Below are 21446 nucleotides of genomic sequence, written 5' to 3'. Positions count from 1 at the left end.
TCTTTTGAAAGTGTCCTTAATATAAGAATAACGTTTTTTCTTGAATCCTGTGAACTTCTTGATGCCCATCAGTGTGGTTTTAAAAAGGGATGCTGCACAACAGATCACCTAGTCTGTCTTGAAAATACTGTTCGAGAAGCTTTCATTCATAAGCAACACTGTCTCGCTGTATATTTCGATTTAGAAAGGGCATACGAGACGGCCTGGCAGTTCGGGATTCTTCAAGACCTTGCCGAGCTTGGCATCCGATGAAGAATGTTGAACTGCCTAAAAGATTTCTTATCTAATCGTTCATTTCATGTCCGGCTGGGTGCAACCCTTTCGAGAAATTTCATTCAGGAAAACGGAGTACCTCAGGGCTGCATTTTAAGCACAACTCTCTTCGTTGTGAAAATGAACTCTCTTACGAAAATAATCCCAAGGTCCGTTATGCACTCGGTCTATGTAGACGACCTTCAAATAGCTTGCACATCCTCCAATGTATCGACATGTGAAAGACATACAATTGACAATAAATAAACTAGCAGCATGGGCGGATAAAAATGGTTCCCGGCTTTCCCCACAAAAATCAGTGGCAATTCTGTTCTCATTAAAACGAGGATTACAGGCAGATCCGACCCTACATCTGAACGACACCGAGTTGCCCATAAAAAATAAGCACAAATTTTTAGGTATAACATTTGACAAAAAACTCACTTTCCTGCCTCATATTAATGCATTAAAAAAGCAAAAAAGAAAACTTCCCGATCACTGAATATACTCAAAGTCCTTTCACATAAACTCTGGGGTTCTGGCAGGGCAAGCCTCCTAAAAATCTACCGCTCTGTAGTACGGTCCTGCTTAGACTATGGCAGTATAGTATATGGTTCAGCAAGACCATCGTATTTGAAACGACTTGACCCAGTGCACAATTCAGGTTTACGCCTTTCAACTGCTGCTTACAGGACATCACCTATAAGCAGTCTTTATGTTGAAACCAACGAGCCGTCACTTACAGACAGAAGAGCCATGCTCACATGCTCGTACATTCTAAAAATTCGTTCACTGCACAAGCATATTTGTTACCCCATCGCTACAGAGTGCCCATCCAGAGTACTCTTTAACAATAAACCGGAAGCTACCCGTCCACTGCTCTTATGTTTCGAAGACATATGTCAGAACCTTGGCGTACTAGAAATATTTCCAAGCATTTCTGGAAGACGAGGTTCACTTCCGCCATGGTACAACTTTCCGGAGGTCTGTGATCTCACTCTTACAGGCTTCCGTAAAAAACAAATCCCGCAAGAACATATCATACAAGAATTCCTCACACTTGAAGAAAAATACAGTAATTACGCAGCCTTTTATAAAGACGGTTCCAAAACAGACGCTTACGTTGGAAGTGCAGCGGTACACGGGAATTGGTACAAAATAGTAAGACTTCCACAGTGTGCTTCAATCTTCACTGCGGAATGTTACGCTATCTGTGTAGCCGTAGAAAAAATAGTAAATGAGAACCTCACCAACAGTATTATTTACTCAGACTCGCTAAGTGTTCTTACAGCCATTCATTCCAGAAATGCAATAACTCCGCTGCTTAGGGACCTTATACACAACATTACAACAGCCATAGCAAAAGGACAAAACATTAGACTCTGTTGGGTACCAATTCATGTCGGCATAAAGGGCAATGAGGGAGCAGATTTGTGTGCTGCTCAAGCTTGTGGCAAGCTAATAAAGAATGCAAATGTGCCCTATAAAAATTGCATGAAATTACTACAATGTAAGGCAAGGAAAGTTTGGCAGTCCTCTTGGGACAGCGAATTAAATAACAAGCTACACTTAATAAAACCAGTGCTCGGTAAATGGAAGTCATGTGTGCATCAGAAACATTTCAACGAAGTCATTATCTGTCGCCTCCGTATAGGCGACACACACATTACTCACAACTTTCTGCTAACAAAAGAAGACAAATTAGTTTGTACATGTGGAGACGAACTTACGGTCAGTCACATTTTAATTTCATGTTCTAAACTAGAAAAGCTACGGAAAAAGTGCTTCTCTCCGTTTTATAACCAATGCATCCCTTTTCATCCATCACTGATTTTAGGTGAAATTGCAATTGTGGACATGTCCTGTGTTTTTAGATTTTTAACAGAAGCTGGTGTTCTTAAAGATATGTAAAACATGACCCAGTACTTTGCCTGATGCACCTCAGCCACTTTTGCATTCTAGAGAAAAGGGCTGAGGTTTTTATCTTGATTGGTTGGGGGCCTCCAGTCCTTGCCCAGCCAAGGACGGCTGATGAGGGTACACAGCCTCCTTTGAAGCCTTCAATATCTTGTTTTGCGCTCAGTACTGGGCAGAAGGGTATTAACTTTTAGGCATTCTACACCCCCATATTTTTTATACCTTTGTAAAATTATACAGAAAACAATTTCTTATACCTTGAGCTTGGCGCATGATAGCCTTAGTCGCTTATGCGCCATTAAACTCAACTCAACTATCCTGTTTCAAGTGGGATAATGTGAACTCTTCAGCTCAGCCCATGCATAATGCAATAAATGCTGTATTTGTAGTTATCCTCTTTCTGATAGACCATTTTACTCACTTTGCTGAAGTAACATATTTCGACACACCAGCATGCTCACATATCTTTTTTTGAGGCACTTCTGTTAAGATGAACTTCTGATAAGATGAACATATTTTCATGATCTCTTAAGGTTCGTCTTAAAGGGAGTCCACTGTATTCGACAACATCATCGTTGAACTGCATTTCGGACGACCAGCTTGCATCATGTCAACAAGCGTTTGAACTAGTCAGTGTTGCTGCTGTGCAGTTGTAGATACTGCCGAGAGGGAGCATTGTGTTTGGACGCTGAACATAAAGGGGCTGTGCCACTAGCATGACATAATGTCGACCCGACAATGACTCTAATGATCAGCTAACTTGTGGGCAGACCATGTTTGTCGCAGACCAAGTGTCATACCAGGATGACGACACCAACACGACCATCGACCAGATGGCGTCTCAGTGTGTCGTGCTTTAGGCCGATAACAATAAAGAAACTAGTCTGGCAACCGTTAGCAGACAGGTTCTAACTGAATCATGTGGGAAAAGATAAAGGAGGGAGTGAAAGAAGAAAGGCAGAAAGAGGTGCCGTAGTAGTGGAGGTTTCTGGAATAATTTCGATCACCTGGGGATCGACCACTTAGGGATCTTTAATGTGCACTGATATCGCACAGCACACAGGCGTCTTTTACGTTTCGCCTTCATTGAAACGCGGCCACCGCGGTCAGGTTCAAACCCATGTGTTCCGGCTCAGTAGACGAGCGCCTCAACCACTGAGCCACCGCGGAGGGCCGGTGGGCCGGAGATTATCTGCTGAGTGAAAACATTGGCAAATGTGAACCTGTTTTCACATACATTCACAACAGAGTAATGTATTTTAGCACTTGAACGAAAACCGCAAAAATAAGGGAGTAATTACTAATTGGCATCCACCCTTGCGCAGCCATATGGCTACAAAGAAAAGCTATATAGCTTTCTCAGAAACTTCGCAGTTAAAGAAAAATTCGACGAATGTCTCTGCGGTCTGAAATGGAGGTATTTGTACAGCAACCAGTATGAAAGCCTCTACCTCCTTGGAACAACACGTGTAAATAACGAACACAAGCATGCATTAAAGTTGGGGTTTTGAAATGCTGGTTAAGGGCGAAAACATTCTGCACGTGTGCTGCTGTTCCATAGGAACTCCAGCAAAATTGGCCGGACAGCAAAGCCCCCTGAACACATGCCGGCTCTAGCGGCAGTGCTCAGTTCTGGTCACAATAAGCGGCCGCTCGATCACCGAAGCACAGCCGCGCTGTTGGAGCACCTCTCTTTCCTCCACCATGGTCTCGACATCTTACGGGCACGATTTACTTCCATCTGGCCAAAAAGGAATCGTCCTGAGTCCCGGTAGAAATCGGGGCACTGACTTCGGATTTACGCTTTTTAATAGTTCAAAGTTGGTAACGAAAGCAATGGATGTCTTCCGACTAGCCCTAAATTGTCCAAAACCACTTCTGTGATAGTTTCTTGTCGGTTATAGAACATGTTCAAGCAGTTTACAGTCAAACGCCCTGCCGTATCCCTCGAGCATTGACGCGAGCGTGAGTGATGGCATAGCATCTGCAGATTGGGGACAGCTCCCACAGTTGTTGTCTGTTTTAAGCGAGAGTGTTGATTAGTCTTGTAAAATATTTTAGTGCAAACAGACACAGACCTTGAGAAATGCAAACACACGCATGCACGCCCATGCCTGCACGCACAAGCGCTTGTGTGTTGGTCGTCTTTCACGTGATCCACGTCTGTTTGCAGTAAAACCTTCAGTGCATGAGCACTGATCCACTGGCTACCTGCTCCGAGCAGAATTGTCCATCGTTGCATTGTTTGTCTACTGGCAGCTGGCCTGGCGCTCGAGCTCCATCGCGCGGCACTGCCCGTTCATCGTCATCTTCTACGTAGCAATAATCTGTGCTTTCGCACTGATTTGAATGTAGTAAACACACACTCTGTGTAGTCTTTATTACTAGATCGGTATGCATTAACTCACTCAGAAAGAAGTTTTTATGTTGATGAAAGTTCAAGGATTTATTAACGAATGTCTTCTATGCCCATTGTGTATTAGGTATGCATAAAAGGGCTCTGAAAGTGGCAGGCAATAAAGGTGCCATATGCCTGGTCAAAGGATGGTGCTTCATGAATATCCTCAAGAATTTTTTTAATGCGTTTTGTAGAAACAGACTTATCCGTTGTCAGAGTAGGAATATCAGCATCTTCGTTCCTTTTCCTCTCCTCTTGTCACTTTTTGCATGCTCAAAGGCCAGCTGGCTGCTGACATGCATTGGAATCCACCAGGGGTGGAGCTTTCTGACCCGCCAGTGCGACGTGGCTGACTGGCTGCAGCCATGAAAGAATTTAACCAGTAGCCATCACTAAACAGAAATGCGCTCAAGCGTGAGACGGAGGAGAGCGCAAGCAAGAAAAAGTCTCTAGGAAAGGCTGGCCAACTTTCGTGTGTATGTGGGTTCTGTGCTGTGTGTAGGAGTGTATTATTTGGCTCAGGTGCTCATGATGACAGAATACAGCGGGAGCGATTGAGCGAGATATGTACTTTCCTCAAAATGTGCTTCACAGCCCCTGTAAGATAGCATGGCCAACCGAATGTGCTGTTATTCTCCGCTATCTGTTACAGCTATGCCCTTTACGCAACCGCAGTCGCTCTGGTGACCTTTGCTAACGGCACCTCCCGTGCTTCAGTGACACTGCGTGCTGTTGCCCCCCCCCCCCGCAGAGGAAGTGACCCGCGACTATGGGGAGGGCCCCCCGTGTGACTCCCTGACCCGTGCTGCCCTTCTGCTTCCCTGGGAGCCATGCGACCTCACACACGTGGACTGCAGCCCGCCCGACCCGGAACAGGACTTCCTCAGGGTGAGGTGGCTTTTGCAGAGGCTGATGGACTCCATAAACAGCAAAGGGCACTCACCCGTTGCTGTTAGCGTGAGTGCAGCGACACAGGCGTCTACTCAACACTCCAGCAGTCGGAGAAATTTGCATCACCACAAGTGGAGAATTTTAATGCAACAGCATTTAGGTTGCCGTCTCACAGAAAATCTCCGGCTTCTCTGTCACAAAATTTTCTCGTTGAATGAGAGAGGTCACGTGTCCCTGTGATGTCATTATAACCTGCCCACCACTGTGTCAGGCAGCTGCAGTGGCTACCAAAATCCCCCAAAATTTTTAAAGTAGGCCCACTCCCAAAAAATGGATTGGCATGGCTCTGACTAGGCTTTCTGGCTGCTTACTAAGCATAAAGCGTTGGTTTATAAAAGAAACTCAAAAATACCCTGCATCCTGCTCTGGTCGTGTCCTTATATGATAATTATTTATTTTCAGTTATCATATTTTCGTCTTCGTTTATGTCTTATGGGAGTACTACATTTACACGAATGCAATGCGGCTGTGAAAATTAATTAAGTGAGCTTGATTCCATGTGGAAATCAAAGCTTTGCATGATCAAGGCTTCATCTTCAGTGGCCTAAGCATCATTTAAGAGGCAGTAGTTAAGAAAGGCGCGTGACACAGTACAAGTGCAGCAAAGCCGCCTACTCAGTGGTGCCACGCCTCCGCTTCTTGCCTCTGCTTCCCCATGCTTCCTGCTGCCATGCTACGAATTGATGCCCTTTTCTTTTTTGCACTCCTCATTGCAACTTTACTGGTTTTCCTTTCTCAGCGACCGGCGCCTCCTTCTTTCTACGTTCACAGCCAGTTTTACTATATTTCCATGCACTCTGAGTGCTTTGCCTCACGTCCTCAAGGGCTTCAAAAAATTCAGGGGGCACCTTGTTGACCTAAAGTGTGGTGAGGCAAAAGCCTTTAGTGCAGTGTTACTGCTTGTGTGGTTAAGACTCCATTGAAGCGAGCGCTAGGAGGCTGGTTGCGCGGCATCCGACTCAGTCGACAGCTGTGAGGCGTCTGGCGTGGGTGCAACGCGCGCCGTTTGCACCACCTCGCGCATGCGCAGTGAACTACCAAAGGCACAACATGGCCTCCGAGATTACCCACATGTGCTAGTGCGTGCCATAGTGTAATGGATGGACGGATGGAACATGAGCCATTAAAGGCTTTCGCCTTAAAGGTTGGATTCTTCTCCTGGCTCTTGTGCATGGTGGTGAAGCCACCTGAAAGAGTGCCGTTTTATCATATTTTGTATCTATTTGCCTCGTGATCCTGGACTTCGCGCGTGCCGCGATGTCATTATTCCGCGGAAAAAATCTTTACTGTAACCACCGAAAAATGCACAGTCGTCTATGGAAGGCAAAATGGGACCACAGCTTTACTTCACTATATCTGAGTTTTTACTATAACTGAGTTTACTGTAGCGGGGTTCTACAGTAGTATAATTTCATATGATAATCCAGTGAAAGGTACTGGAACAATCTAGAAGGTGATGACTCATGCATACCATATGAGAGCAGTAGGGAACCCAAGCTCAAGTTAGATAGAGTGACGGCAGCACTGCTGTTCTTCCCTGGCAGCGAAACTCCAGGATGCTGCCGAAGCAGCTGCTCTCCTAGTTTCGTGTGCACGAGCAAATCGATAGTTGCGCGAGACAGTATTTTTATAAAGACAGAAGCATTCCCGCCTAAGCAGAATGGAGGTACGAAATATTGGTGTGTCGTAGGCTGCCAAAACAGTACACGGAACACTAAAGGAGGAGATTCACCTGTGCAACTATACTGGGCAAGCGATACGAAAAAGCAAGGTGCCAAGCATGGTTCACTGCAGTGAGGCGAATCGAGTCATGTCTCTTTCTGCTCTGGCTGTTGTAGTTTCTTGCTTTCTTTCGTCTCTACCAACTCAGCAGGTACAAGTGGTGGAAGGCATGCACGGTATGACTCAGCTAACTGTTGCTCAGTAGAGTTGCGATTGTGGGGTGAGTGCGACATCGCGTTTTTATACCCCATATTTTATCAGACGAAAACGTTGTTACCTACAGTTCTCCTTCATTCCCCTGTAAACATGCACCGAGGCACTTTAGTAAGTGCGGTGGCATGCTGGTCTAGTTATGTGACGTTCATTTTGAAGGGAAAATGTTGCGCAAATGGGGACGGTGAACAAAGGACAGTGCTTTTATAGTGTGTACTTTTCATGTTTTGTCGGCTGTCCCTGCTTGCACCATGTTGACCCACCAAAATGTGGTTTAATAACTAGATTTGCTGCGTGTGTCATGAAAGGCTCGGCCTCATGCAATTTATGTGTCTAGAACACTGTATAAGTGGAGCCCCGTTCATACGTTTTTCACCGGACCGCGAAAAAAAAACGTAACAGCCGGGAAAACGCAACAGTGAGGAAAGGTCCGAAAATTAATGAAAACAGTGCAGCTTTGCCCTTGAAACAATTTATTTCGACATCAAGTGAGCCTAGGCCTTAAAAAAATCGAGAATGGTCGATTGCCGTTTTTTCCGCTCGCTGGAAAACACCACGCGTTTCTCGATGGCCTGGAAAGCCGCATTGCTCTCAGCGTCGCTTTGAGGTGCGACGTACCTTCGGAGGAGGTCCAGAGCCGCGACGGCTTCTCCAAAGCTCGGGTCCGCCAACTCCCCGGAATCATGCGGCTCGTGCTCCTTGTCATCATCACAGTCTGAGGCTTCACTCGCGACCGAATCTGCAACGATCTCGGCGATACTCTGACACTCGGACGTCACGACAGCAGCATCCACGGTGACGTAGTCGTCATACGTGACTCCCATGGCACCCAGCGCATTCAAAGCTTCACTCAGCTCTTGATCATGAGAGGCTGCTTCCGTCTCTTCAGCTTCCGTGGCAGTTTCCTCTCCGCCGTCCATGCGAAAGCCACACCGCGCGAAGCAGTGCTATGCAGTTGACGACTCGGATCAGTTGAACCGCACAAACAAGAAAGACTGGATTAGCGAGGCCTGACGAGGCGTAGGCAGTGTAGCTGTTGACGAAAGGACACGGACGACTCGGATGGGTTGAACCGCACAAACAAGAAAGACTGGATTGCTGCGGGCCCGCGGGTTTTACTCGCTTCGGCTGACGAGGCAGTGGACATCTAGTGGCAATCTCTCCAACTCGTGTGCGGCTTTTTATGGCCTCCGAGATTACCCACGCGCGTGCAAGGGGGTGATCTCGGAGGCCATGGTCTTGTAGCCAATTCCGTAGCCAAGCCTGGCCAAGACTCGTCAAAATGGCGGTTGGTGCGTGTTGCCCGGCCGGGTTCGGGTTGCCAGGTTGCGACGTATCATGCGGGAACGTTTTCACAGCTACAACGTAACAGCGGGGTACCCAATACATTGGATCCTATGGGAGCTATGCCGGGACCGGACGAAAACGACGTAACAGCCGGGAAAACGCAGCAGTGAGGAACGTAACAGCGGGGTTCTACTGTAATTATTAGAATTGAAACAGACTGGCTTGTAGTGGCAACTTAGCATGGTTTTTCGTTAGGTTGCTTTATTTTTCCACTTTGTTTCTTCGTATTAGCCTGTAAATCATGCTGACAAATTACTCAATTCTTTCATAGTTGCTGCCTTCGAAAGTCGCTCACGCAGTACAACGGCGCACCTATGGTTTGGCACCACTCAATGGAACACCACAACTGTGCCACAAGTTTTACGAGTGTGAAGCTGATATTCTCACAGAAATGAAGGGCGAGCGTAGCATAAAAGCTTAAATAAATGAGAGGAGCAGTACACCTGGTTTTGCACAGCGTAAAGTTCACCTGCCTAGTGACTTAGCAAGTGGTTTATGTCCCAGTGCACGGAACGCACATGCGCTATACGTTACCAGGTTATTCAGTTGGCCAGCATGCCTGGCTATGCAGAGACAATTTTTTTTTCTCCGCTCTGTTTACTTCCTGAATGTATGCAATTTGCATTATTTTATTTATTTATTTCATAATACTGCAGGCCACTGCTTGGCCCAAGCAGGAGTGAACATATAATGTTACATAACCAAAAGAATAAAGTTATTCACTATTAGCAGCACACGGAAACCAAAAGAATAAAACCAAAAGAATAAACTTATACAATGTTAGCAGCGCACGGATAGCAAAAGAATAAACCAAACGAATAAACTTATACAATATCAGCAGCACACGTATACAAAACATACATATAATCAATATTAGCAGGTAAATAGATGATTTAACGCATCAGAAAAATTTTGCGAGGAAAAAACAGATTCCGGTAACGAATTCCAATCTTGCACTGTTCTAGGGAAAAAACTGTATTTAAAACTGTTAGTTTTGGCGAAAAGGGGAGTAAGTCAATGTTCAAGAACGTTCCGAGTCCTTCTCACTAGAGGACGCTTAATGCACTCCGGAAGCTTCAGTTTATTTTTACCTTTTAAACTATTAAACAAGAATACCAATCTATTAATCTTTCGGCAGACTTCTAGTGCAGGAATGTTATTTGACATCATTAACTGCAATGGAGAGTCTTCCCTTTTGTATTTTCCGTATATAAACCTAACCGCTTTCCTATTTACTTTTTCAAGGACCATTATGTCCTTTTTCGTGTACGGGTCCCAAACGATTGAAGCATATTCAAGTAAAGACCGCACACAAGTTTCGTAAGCCAATTTTTTCATGTGTGCTGGGGCAGTTTTTAGCTTTGTTCGTAAAACCCATAGCTTTCTCAATGCGGCTGTAGAAATATTAGTAATGTGTGACGACCATTTTAACTTACTGTCAAGTGTTACACCTAAATATTTATATTGCTCAACTTCCAAAATCCTATTACCGCGAATAAGGTAAGGCAGCAAACTTGGAGACTTTTTTCTAGTTATACGTAAGACAACAGTTTTTTCACTATTAAGTTCCATAGCCCATTTAAGACACCATTCTTCAATGGCAAAAACTGCTTTTTGTACAGAGCTGTGGTCATATTCGGATGAAATTTGTTTAAACACAACACAGTCGTCTGCGAATAACTTAACAGAAACATCTTCAGGTACGACCGCAACTAAATCATTAACATATATTAAAAACAACAATGGCCCAAGCACACTTCCTTGGGGGACTCCTGATTGAACATTAACAACACTTGAAGCGGTCTTATTAATTTCTACATATTGCCGTCTGTCTGTAAGGTATGCTTGAACCCACCGAATGATAAAAAAAGGCACACCCATACATTCCATCTTATCGAGAAGTTTAGCATGTGGCACCTTATCAAAGGCCTTGCTAAAATCAAAGAAAACCACGTCCGTTTGCCCGGACATATCAAGCACCCGCGCAAAGTCGTGCACAGCCAGAACAGTCTGAGTAACTGTAGATAAACCCTGCCTAAACCCGTGTTAACAATCAGACAGAAGATTATGATCGCTCAGGAACTTTCGCAGGTAGCCGGCTACAATGTGCTCCAACATCTTACAGCAACTGCATGTTATGGAAACAGGCCGATAATTTGAAACTGACAGTCGATCACCTTTTTTATACACAGGAACCACACGTGCTATTTTCCAATCTGAAGGAAGTTTTCCGCATGCTAATGATAGTTTAAAAATGTCTGTTAGGCAACGTGATATTTGTTCTGCGTATCACCTCAAAAATACATTCGGAAGACCATCGGGTCCAGCGGATTTTTTAGTGTCCAGTTTCAAGAGCATCGCCAGGACACCCTCATGAGTCACTTCAATGCCCTCCTCTGGTGCAGCCGCTGCTTTTATTTCATATTCATCTAATTCTGAAAACACCTAGTAGAAATACTGGTTAAAATTCTCAGCTATTTCGGCAGCGTCCGTGATAATCTTGTCTCTAACTTTTATTTTGGTAAGTGCATCTTTGGGTCTTCTCAAGTGCCGCCAAAATTTCTGCGGATCAGATTTTAGAAACTCTGCTAAAGTGTGCGAAAAATATTTAGTCCTGGCGCTGCTCACTTTTGATAACAGGTCATGTTTGATGTCTTTAAACAGCGGCGTTGACATCCCATGCTTTTTACGATATCTCTTAAGTCTACACTTAATGTGTATAATTTCACGGGTAATCCATGGATGTTTCCGCTTTTTAAATGTTTTTCTGTCTGGAACGTAATCTTTAATACAATGCCTAAGCACATTAGCGAACCGTTGCCAAGAGCTTTCCACATCACATGTAATCACAAGATTTTCTTCAATATAGTCAATAATCGCCACATCGTCAGCTCGACTAAATTCCTTAACTGTAGCAATATGGAGCGCGTGTGTTTTTGATTTTTCAACTTTCCAGGAAAAAAAAACTAACTTATGGTCAGATATACCGGGTTCAATTGTAACCGTTCCTTCTTTAAATCTTTCGCTAATGAACAGCAGGTCAAGAATTGATGTTTTGCGAGTACATTCAGTAATTATTTGATCAAGACCAAGAGCAAGCATAACATCAAGGATAATATCGCTCGTTTGCGATAATCCAAAAGACAGATTGTTCCAATTTAGTAAAGGCAAATTAAAGTCACCCGTTACAATCACATTCTTGTTTCGTAACAACAATCGATCATACAATTTACTCAAGAAGCTTTCATCAGCATCTGGGGCACGGTAAACCGCACACAAATGAAACGCTGTTTCCTTCACTTTGATTTTTAAAAAAAGGCTTTCATGCTCAGCAATCTGGCTTTCGACGTCAACATCGACACAGGATTTAACAACAACAGCAACACCACCCCCTCTAGATCCTCAGTCCCGCCTATATAGCTGATAACCTGGTGGGACGATGTCATCGTCACTGATTTGCTCATGTAGCCAGGTTTCAGTTATGATGCACACGTGTGGATCCAAAGAGAGCAAACATTCTTCCAGTTTTTCTGTTTTGTTTACAACGCTTCTAGCATTGAGAGAAACTAACCGCACATCGGACGTATCTGGCCATTAACTTTCAGATAAAGATGTGGTGTTGCGTTCTATCAATCTCCTAGAGTTTAGAACAGCATCCCATTTATAGAACCGCCCATCAACCTTCAACTTGTCATAAATCAAGGAAACCTTACTTCCAGCCTTTTTTTCAAGTTTTGCACTTTGCCAAAGATGCTTGCGTTTGCACAACGTTTCCGCGCAGTAGTCATTATCGATACTAATGTTTTCTCCTTTTAGTTTAGACACATTGCTCCAGACTGCTTGCTTTTCCCTATAGTCCTGAAAGTACATTATGACAGGGCGATTAGAAGAACTTTTCCCCATTCTATGAATTCGAGCTACAGATGAACACTGCACTCCCAATTTAGCGGAGAAAACATCATCTATAACTTTCCTGTGCAAATCCGACTCTGATTCAATAGGATCTTCCTGTACGCCAAAAACAATCAAATTTGACCTCCGAATCTATCTTCTAGATCTTCAAGCCTGGCTTGATGCCGTGCAAGTGCATCCTGCACACCATTCAAAGCTGTGCTTATGTTTTCAATTTCATCTGTTTTCATCCGCAGCTCTTTTACGTTTGCCTCTATGTTACTTAAGCGATCACCAAAGTTGCCCAGTGCTCTTTCTGTAGCCTCTAAACGAAGCCTAATGTCTTTCTGCCCCTCAATGAGTGTCTGAAACATTTCATCAACTGTTGGACCTGGATTCATCTCTATATCTCCACAAATTAGCAGCATACATGAACAAAAGCAGCTATAGGCACAGTTCAGACATGTGCGTGGGTACGGCAAGAGAACAAGAAACCGATCGTCAGATCGTATGGTGCAAACATAACTAACCTGTACCAGGAAAAGACGTTGCATATTGAGCACCTTGCTTGCAGCGCTTTCGCCGCACCCACTGAAGACGGACGGGTGTGGCGCCGAATTTATAGGGCCAAGGGTCGATGACGTCACGGTCGACAACGTCCGATATCCATGCACCTGTGGCGTCCCCACGGCGACGGTGCTGCCCGATGTGTTATCTTTGATGACCAATTCTTCTGTTGTGACTTGATGAAGCTTGGCGATAGTCTGCGAAGGTGCATGCGTACTTGACAGCAGCAGGACCTGTACCAGGAAAAGACGTTGCATATTGAGCACCTTGCTTGCAGCGCTTTCGCCGCACCCACTGAAGACGGACGGGTGTGGTGCCGAATTTATAGGGCCAAGGGTCGATGACATCACGGTCGACAACGTCCGATATCCATGCACCTGTGGCGTCCCCACGGCGACGGTGCTGCCCGATGTGTTATCTTTGATGACCAATTCTTCTGTTGTGACTTCATGAAGCTTGGCGATAGTCTGCGAAGGTGCATGCGTACTTGACAGCAGCAGGACCTGTACCAGGAAAAGACGTTGCATATTGAGCACCTTGCTTGCAACGCTTTCGCCTCACCCACTGAAGACGGACGGGTGTGGTGCCGAATTTATAGGGCCAAGGGTCGATGACGTCACGGTCGACAACGTCCGATATCCATGCACCTGTGGCGTCCCCACGGCGACGGTGCTGCCCGATGTGTTATCTTTGATGACCAATTCTTCTGTTGTGACTTGATGAAGCTTGGCGATAGTCTGCGAAGGTGCATGCGTACTTGACAGCAGCAGGACCTGTACCAGGAAAAGACGTTGCATATTGAGCACCTTGCTTGCAGCGCTTTCGCCGCACCCACTGAAGACGGACGGGTGTGGTGCCGAATTTATAGGGCCAAGTGTCGATGACGTCACGGTCGACAACGTCCGATATCCATGCACCTGTGGCGTCCCCACGGCGACGGTGCTGCCCGATGTGTTATCTTTGATGACCAATTCTTCTGTTGTGACTTGATGAAGCTTGGCGATAGTCTGTGAAGGTGCATGCGTACTTGACAGCAGCAGGACCTGTACCAGGAAAAGACGTTGCATATTGAGCACCTTGCTTGCAGCGCTTTCGCCGCACCCACTGAAGACAGACGGGTGTGGTGCCGAATTTATAGGGCCAAGGGTCGATGACGTCACGGTCGACAACGTCCGATATCCATGCACCTGTGGCGTCCCCACGGCGACGGTGCTGCCCGATGTGTTATCGTTGATGACCAATTCTTCTGTTGTGACTTGATAAAGCTTGGCGATAGTCTGCGAAGGTGCATGCGTACTTGACAGCAGCAGGACCTGTACCAGGAAAAGACGTTGCATATTGAGCACCTTGCTTGCAGTGCTTTCGCCGCACCCACTGAAGACGGACGGGTGTGGTGCTGAATTTATAGGGCCAAGGGTCGATGACGTCACGGTCGACAACATCCGATATCCATGCACCTGTGGCGTCCCCACGGCGACGGTGCTGCCTGATGTGTTATCTTTGATGACCAATTCTTCTGTTGTGACTTGATGAAGCTTGGCGATAGTCTGCGAAGTTGCATGCGTACTTGACAGCAGCAGGACCTGTACCAGGAAAAGACGTTGCATATTGAGCACCTTGCTTGCAGCGCTTTCGCCGCACCCACTGAAGACGGACGGGTGTGGTGCCGAATTTATAGGGCCAAGGGTCGATGACGTCACGGTCGACAACGTCCGATATCCATGCACCTGTGGCGTCCCCACGGCGACGGTGCTGCCCGATGTGTTATCTTTGATGACCAATTCTTCTGTTGTGACTTGATGATGCTTGGCGATAGTCTGCGAAGGTGCATGCGTACTTGACAGCAGCAGGACCTGTACCAGGAAAAGACGTTGCATATTGAGCACCTTGCTTGCAGTGCTTTCGCCGCACCCACTGAAGACGGACGGGTGTGGTGCCGAATTTATAGGGCCAAGGGTCGATGACGTCACGGTCGACAACGTCCGATATCCATGCACCTGTGGCGTCCCCACGGCGACGGTGCTGCCCGATGTGTTATCTTTGATGACCAATTCTTCTGTTGTGACTTGATGAAGCTTGGCGATAGTCTGCGAAGGTGCATGCGTACTTGACAGCAGCAGGACCTGTACCAGGAAAAGACGTTGCATATTGAGCACCTTGCTTGCAGTGCTTTCGCCGCACCCACTGAAGACGGACGGGTGTGGTGCCGAATTTATAGGGCCAAGGGTCGATGACGTCACGGTCGACAACATCCGATATCCATGCACCTGTGGCGTCCCCACGGCGACGGTGCTGCCCGATGTGTTATCTTTGATGACCAATTCTTCTGTTGTGACTTGATGAAGCTTGGCGATAGTCTGCGAAGTTGCATGCGTACTTGACAGCAGCAGGACCTGTACCAGGAAAAGACGTTGCATATTGAGCACCTTGCTTGCAGCGCTTTCGCCGCACCCACTGAAGACAGACGGGTGTGGTGCCGAATTTATAGGGCCAAGGGTCGATGACGTCACGGTCGACAACGTCCGATATCCATGCACCTGTGGCGTCCCCACGGCGACGGTGCTGCCCGATGTGTTATCTTTGATGACCAATTCTTCTGTTGTGACTTGATGAAGCTTGGCGATAGTCTGCGAAGGTGCATGCGTACTTGACAGCAGCAGGACCTGTACCAGGAAAAGACGTTGCATATTGAGCACCTTGCTTGCAGCGCTTTCGCCGCACCCACTAAGTAAGATCGCAACATGAAAAAATATCCAAAGCATGTCTATGTGGCATGCGAACACCGACAACTATGATCAACTGTTGCCCACTTCATTTCACAGTGCTGATAAATAGTACTGTGCATATTTTGATTATGTAATTAAATACCTGACATTCCTTGAGGGAATCCACATGATGTGATCGCTTACTTGAGTAACACATTCCGCGGTCAAACATGCCTCCTTGTCGTCAGTCGTCTGACCGACAGAGTAGTAGATGTGGCCAATGAGTTTCCCACCTTTAATTAAGTTCGCTTTGCAGATATATGCATCACTCCAGTTAATCATCTTGAAGCTGCGGTCCAGGCGATGCATTGCGATTCGCTCATGCTAGAAAGCATGCTAGAATATTGAGACGAAAGGAGCGAGCACAACGGTCAATGTTCCAGTTTTTACTTTTCTGCCATAAATGGCACAACACATCAGGTGCAGCTGTGCCACTCTGCGTTGCTTCAGGAGCCGGTGGAACCGATTCCAACCGGAGTTTCATCAGAAAAATCACAAGAACATTAGACACTCGTTGACACCATAGCAGGCAACATAGATGCTACCGTATTTTCTTAAGAATGTTGTTAAGAAGTGGCCAAGTCTTTTTTTTTTTTTGCTTGCCATCATTTGTGCATGGAGCATTACTCTCATAATGAACTATTTTTTTTCTCCAGTATATTTGATATCAGTTTTGGAGGGTTTATTATGTAGGAGAAAAAGCCACATTTCTTTTGCACAAGTCAAAATTTCATATGTCTGTTTGCTCCTCTATTCGTCCGTCTATCCATCCGTCATCAACAAAAACATGCGGTCTTAGCTTAGCATCACTGATGCTTAGCATTTATCATCATCATCATCAGCTTTACTAGGCCCACTGCAGGGCAAAGGCCTCTCCCATGGGTCTCCAATTAACCCTGTCCTTTGCCAGCTGCGCCCACCGTATCCCCGCAAACTTTAATCATGCTTTGCAGCTCATCTCCTGAGTGAGTCAGCAAGGCAATGTCATCAGCAAATCTCAAATTACTTAGGTATTCTCCATTAGCACTTATCCCCAACTGTTTCCAAACCAGGCCTTGGAGCACCTCCTGTGAACGGGTGGTGAGCACCTTTGTTGTATGTTCCTCTCTTCGTCTTGTGTTTGTGCTGTTCCCTTTTAAGCAATGTTAAACCAACTACCATATTTACATGATTGTAAGTCGACCGCCTCAAATCACATTTCCGAAAAAAAAACAAGCTTCGAGGTTGATTAAACTTGGCCTTGAATAGTTGAACGCGATACCATTATCCAGCGGCCGCCGTTTATCGCCAGCTGCTATCGACTGCTGAACACGGGCGTGCCCGTGGTCACATTCCAAAACCAAGATGTGTTAGTCACTGGACTGCTCGTCCACACTTGCGCCATCGTCCTCACTAGCGCTGCCGTCGTGATCGCTGCTGCGGTCCCACAACACATCGTTCTAATGTCGTCGTCCAGCGAAATCCTGCACTTTGCAAGCAGCCACATCATGCCATCGCGTGGAACAGCTGAAAATTTTCCTCGCTGCAGCTCCCACACCTGTATTACCCATTGCGAACGTCGAACTTGTGGCCCGGAGCGCAGCTGTTCATTTCTTCCGCTCTTTGCCCAGCTTGCCGCCATGGCATTTTTGTCTCTTCAGGTCGAGCGCTTTCAGTGGCAGCATTTCATAGGAAAAGCCAGTTTCATGCGCATTATAAATTACGGAGGGCACGTATTCGTCGTCGATTGTGCTTTCGTAGCTTTCCTGCATCCAGAGCGGCGCTGTTTCAGCGTCGACGCTCACAGACTCCCCCGACAACACCTTGGCGACGGTGCAGTGCCGTGCTTTAAATCGGCTTAGCCATCCGGCGCTTGCCGTAAAGTTTTGCTCCAGAATGCACGCGAAGTCAATCGCCTTTTGCTACAGAAGGTTTCCAGGCAAAGGCATCTTGTTCGCTCACTTGTCGAGGAACCACTGGAATAAGGCTTTGTCGACGTCTTCGTAGACCAGCGTTGCCACCGTCTTGTTCTGCACGCGTGCACCATTGTGAAGTGCCCCCATGATGCTGTTGGATTTCAGAATCGTAGAAAGTGAGCTGCATGGGATACTGAATTTCTCCGCAATGTCCGACTTTCTGCCTTTTGGAGCTTTTGCGATGATTGCAGACTTTTCCTGCAGCATCAGAAACTTGTGTTTTTTTAACAGGAGGCGGCATATTTCCGACAGTCCAAGAAAAACACCGGACACAAGCAAGTCACGGGCGAATTCGGCGTGCACAAGGCGGACGGTGAGATAGCGTGGCCAGCGTGCACGAGGCTTGGTAGCGAAAAGAAAAAAAAAAGGGTTCGTTGTTCTGCCTAGATGCTTCCTCGGTTGGCCGGCAGAGTCGTCACGTGAAACGTCACGTGCGTGCGTAGTTGCCAACAGATGGGCTAGCAAAAAGCCGCTTTCAGTGAACAAAAAAATCTCGCTGCTATCATCATCATTACTGAACCGACAGAAAGTAAACAGCAATGGCCACGCCGGTGCTTGTTGGCAGAAATGAACGGCCCCCGACTTGTCGGATGAGTGTGCTGCTGCAGTTTTGCCAGTTTTCTGTTCCCAACTGGCTTATGTGCGGAAAAAAATGTTGCAGATCACTACCTCAAACTTTCATTAAGCGGGACGTCTTTTTAAAAGCTCTTCGCTGTTGAAGGGGGGCAAATGCATTGAACTCCATGGAAGTTTGCCGGGGGCGCCAGAATTTTTCGTTGCCGCAAGAATTTCATTCTTGAGGGCTTTCGTTATTGAGGGGTTCAACTGTACATATTTGCCAACCATCCCGAATCGCCCGAGAGACTCCCTTTGACTGAACTTTCAGATTGTACGACCACGTCCTTATATCTCCCGAAAAGCTGTCTCTGCCCGCGTAAGAATGGTTTTTGGGAAACCGGCGTCACAGTATTAGCAACCGCACTGTAATCGCCAGCATCACCATCAACGGTCGCACTAGCATCATCAGCTAAGCAGCCAATGAAAGTCAAATCAAGCAAAGCCAAAGTAGCTGTGGTTAGTTAAATTTCATGCATGATTTCACACTTGCTGTTGCTCACTGTACTATTGCTGCTGCTTGTGTGTATGTTTAGGGTTAGCTAGGCCATCTGTGTGTGCAGCAAATTCTCATGTGGTTGATGTCATGGCATATATCAAAGCCCAAGAAAAGATATTTACTCGCATAATTTTCGTAGCCCAAACTTTTTACCTGGATTTTAAAAACAATATTACTCGCATATTTTGCGCACTCTGCTGCGCCAGACCACCAACACGTACGTGGCTTCACGCAAGGCAGGCTTGTGAAGATTAGCGCGGCCGTGTCGCCTAGTGTGGTTGCGAAAAGTGCGACTGACAAGGGCACGAATTGTGTGCCGTTTAGCCGGCTTGCTCGTGTTGGCAGTCGCTTTCCCAGACGGTCAGTTGCGCGCATGCCCGAATCTGATGCAACACAGCAATTTTCTGCTCGAGGCAAACCGCGCCCGTTATCTCCTTTGCCTCCCACAGCTATCTTCGCAATTCTATTGTTGCTGGCTTATTGCTCTGAGCTGCACATGCGCCGTCATGCCATCCCATGGGGAACTGCGTAACGGGGGGGTGGAGGGAGGTATGCGTGTTATATTTGGAGTGAACTTTTTTTTTGGCCAGTGAGGGATGCTAGATGGGGGCCAGGTCTACATAGACAGTATATGTTGCACGTTTTGACCACTGTAGCATTTCTTTAGGTCGTGTTCAGAAAATGCAGCCTTAATTTAAAGAAAATAAGTGCGCAAATTATGTGAGTATGGTATTTGCACAAGTTTTTGCGATCTTGTGCTTCTGAATTTGACATAAAAAAAAGGAAAGGTAAACCCCCCCCCCCCTCCCCGCTTTCTTTGCGGGGAATAAAAAAATCTGATTTTTGATATTGCCAGGTTGGCAGGTATGACTGTATAGTGTTCTGGTTTAAACTGCTATCCACCTCATGGATGCTTGAGTGCTCGCTGGCTTTCTGAGCGTGGAGTGGTGCAGCTGGGCGGGCAGCAGTGCCCTGAGAAAGCCACCTTTGCCAGCGCCTCTTTCAAGGCATGCCACCCCCTCCTCACAGGAGCGCTGTCAAGAAATAAACACACGCCAAAATGTTACTGGAATGCAGAATTTTACTGCGCTGCCAAGGTCTGCACTGCTAACATTTTAAGAAAAAAAACCAAATTCTCAACGATGAAAATGGGGGGTGGGGTGGGTTCATTATGGGAGTGGGTTAGTTATGTGAGTATATTCCCTTCAGGTGCAAATTAAACCTTCTGAAAGGAAAAACCTTTTTTTTGCTTAATTCACGATCAGTAGACAGAATAGAAGTGATGTGCAAAAAATTTCGCAAAATATTCATATTTGAGCATATTTTATTTGCGTCCACGTATGTGGACTTAGTGTCTCAATGCTGCTGCATTAATGTAAACACTGCAACATTTGCTTGCCTTTTCGAACTGATCATTCGACATGAATCAATGTTAACTTATGAGAATATACGCTTCAGAAAATTATTCTCTAGTTCACGACCTTTGAAACAGATAAAAAAAGGCATTCTGTGATGACAGGCAGAGGAAAACTCTGCATTTCTGGCACCGGATGCGGCTTTTAGATTTGAAGCCTTCACGTTGGCACCATTGTGCAATTACTAACGTGTTCTGAAGTTGGGGCCAATGGTTGCTTCTATTACAGGCAGTGCTTAAAAGTCTGGCTTCCTGGAAGGGATCTCGAGTGATTTTGGCACAGGTGGAGGAGGAGAGAGATAGCATCTTGTGGCCAGTTTTACACGTGGTGAAATCATTTTTAAAGGTCTATCGTAGCTCAATTTATGTCAAAGACCTGAAAAACACTATGCCCATGCTCCAGCAGGGCACTGATTGTTTTTTTGTAGCCTTGGAGCTGAGCAGCCAGCTCAGAACTGACTCAGGGTTGTGGGATACACTGGTATCCCCTCCTCGTCCCCCGCGCCAGCGGCGACCGTGACTTACACGGGCGCGCTGGCCACCAGTAATGTGGAGAGAAGGCACCCCCGCGACTCTGCTCATTTCCGCCCCAGCACTGACGTGACGTCGCGGCAGCGCGCTGCCTTCTGCGGATAGGGTAGCATGCCTAAGCTTGACGGCAACGATTTGCTGCCAGGGAGGCAATGCCCGAAGGGATAAAAGGGGGGAACGCGCGGCGGGAAGCGACTCTCGCTGCCGGACCTTACCTAAGTGCCCCACGGACCCCTTTCGCTGCCCGCTGGCCCCCGAACACCAACGCCTGTCGACGTCAACGACTTGGTGAGCTACTTAACATCTATTTTACAAATAGAACATTCTTCCGCAGTGTGCTTTTCCTCGCGTTAGGATAATAAACTATTTCCTAGCGTGCCCTGCTGTTGCCTATTTCGTCCGGACCTGC

General features: G+C 46.4%; 1 protein-coding gene across 1 annotated transcript in view; it reads left to right on the top strand.

The window, feature by feature from the left end:
* The window catches only part of TTLL12 (Tubulin tyrosine ligase-like 12), a 147757-nt gene that overhangs the window by 41711 nt on the left and 84600 nt on the right, over positions 1 to 21446 (top strand). Inside the window, exon 7 of the mRNA XM_077637524.1 lies at positions 5319 to 5455. Within this exon, the coding sequence (XP_077493650.1) occupies positions 5319 to 5455 (137 nt within the window). The remainder of the gene's footprint in view (positions 1 to 5318; positions 5456 to 21446) is intronic.

The sequence above is a fragment of the Amblyomma americanum genome, chromosome 9 (genome assembly GCF_052857255.1).
Source record: "Amblyomma americanum isolate KBUSLIRL-KWMA chromosome 9, ASM5285725v1, whole genome shotgun sequence".
NCBI lineage: Eukaryota > Metazoa > Arthropoda > Arachnida > Ixodida > Ixodidae > Amblyomma > Amblyomma americanum.
The sequence above is the reverse complement of the archived record's forward strand: the minus strand, read 5'-3'. Positions and strand labels throughout refer to the sequence as shown.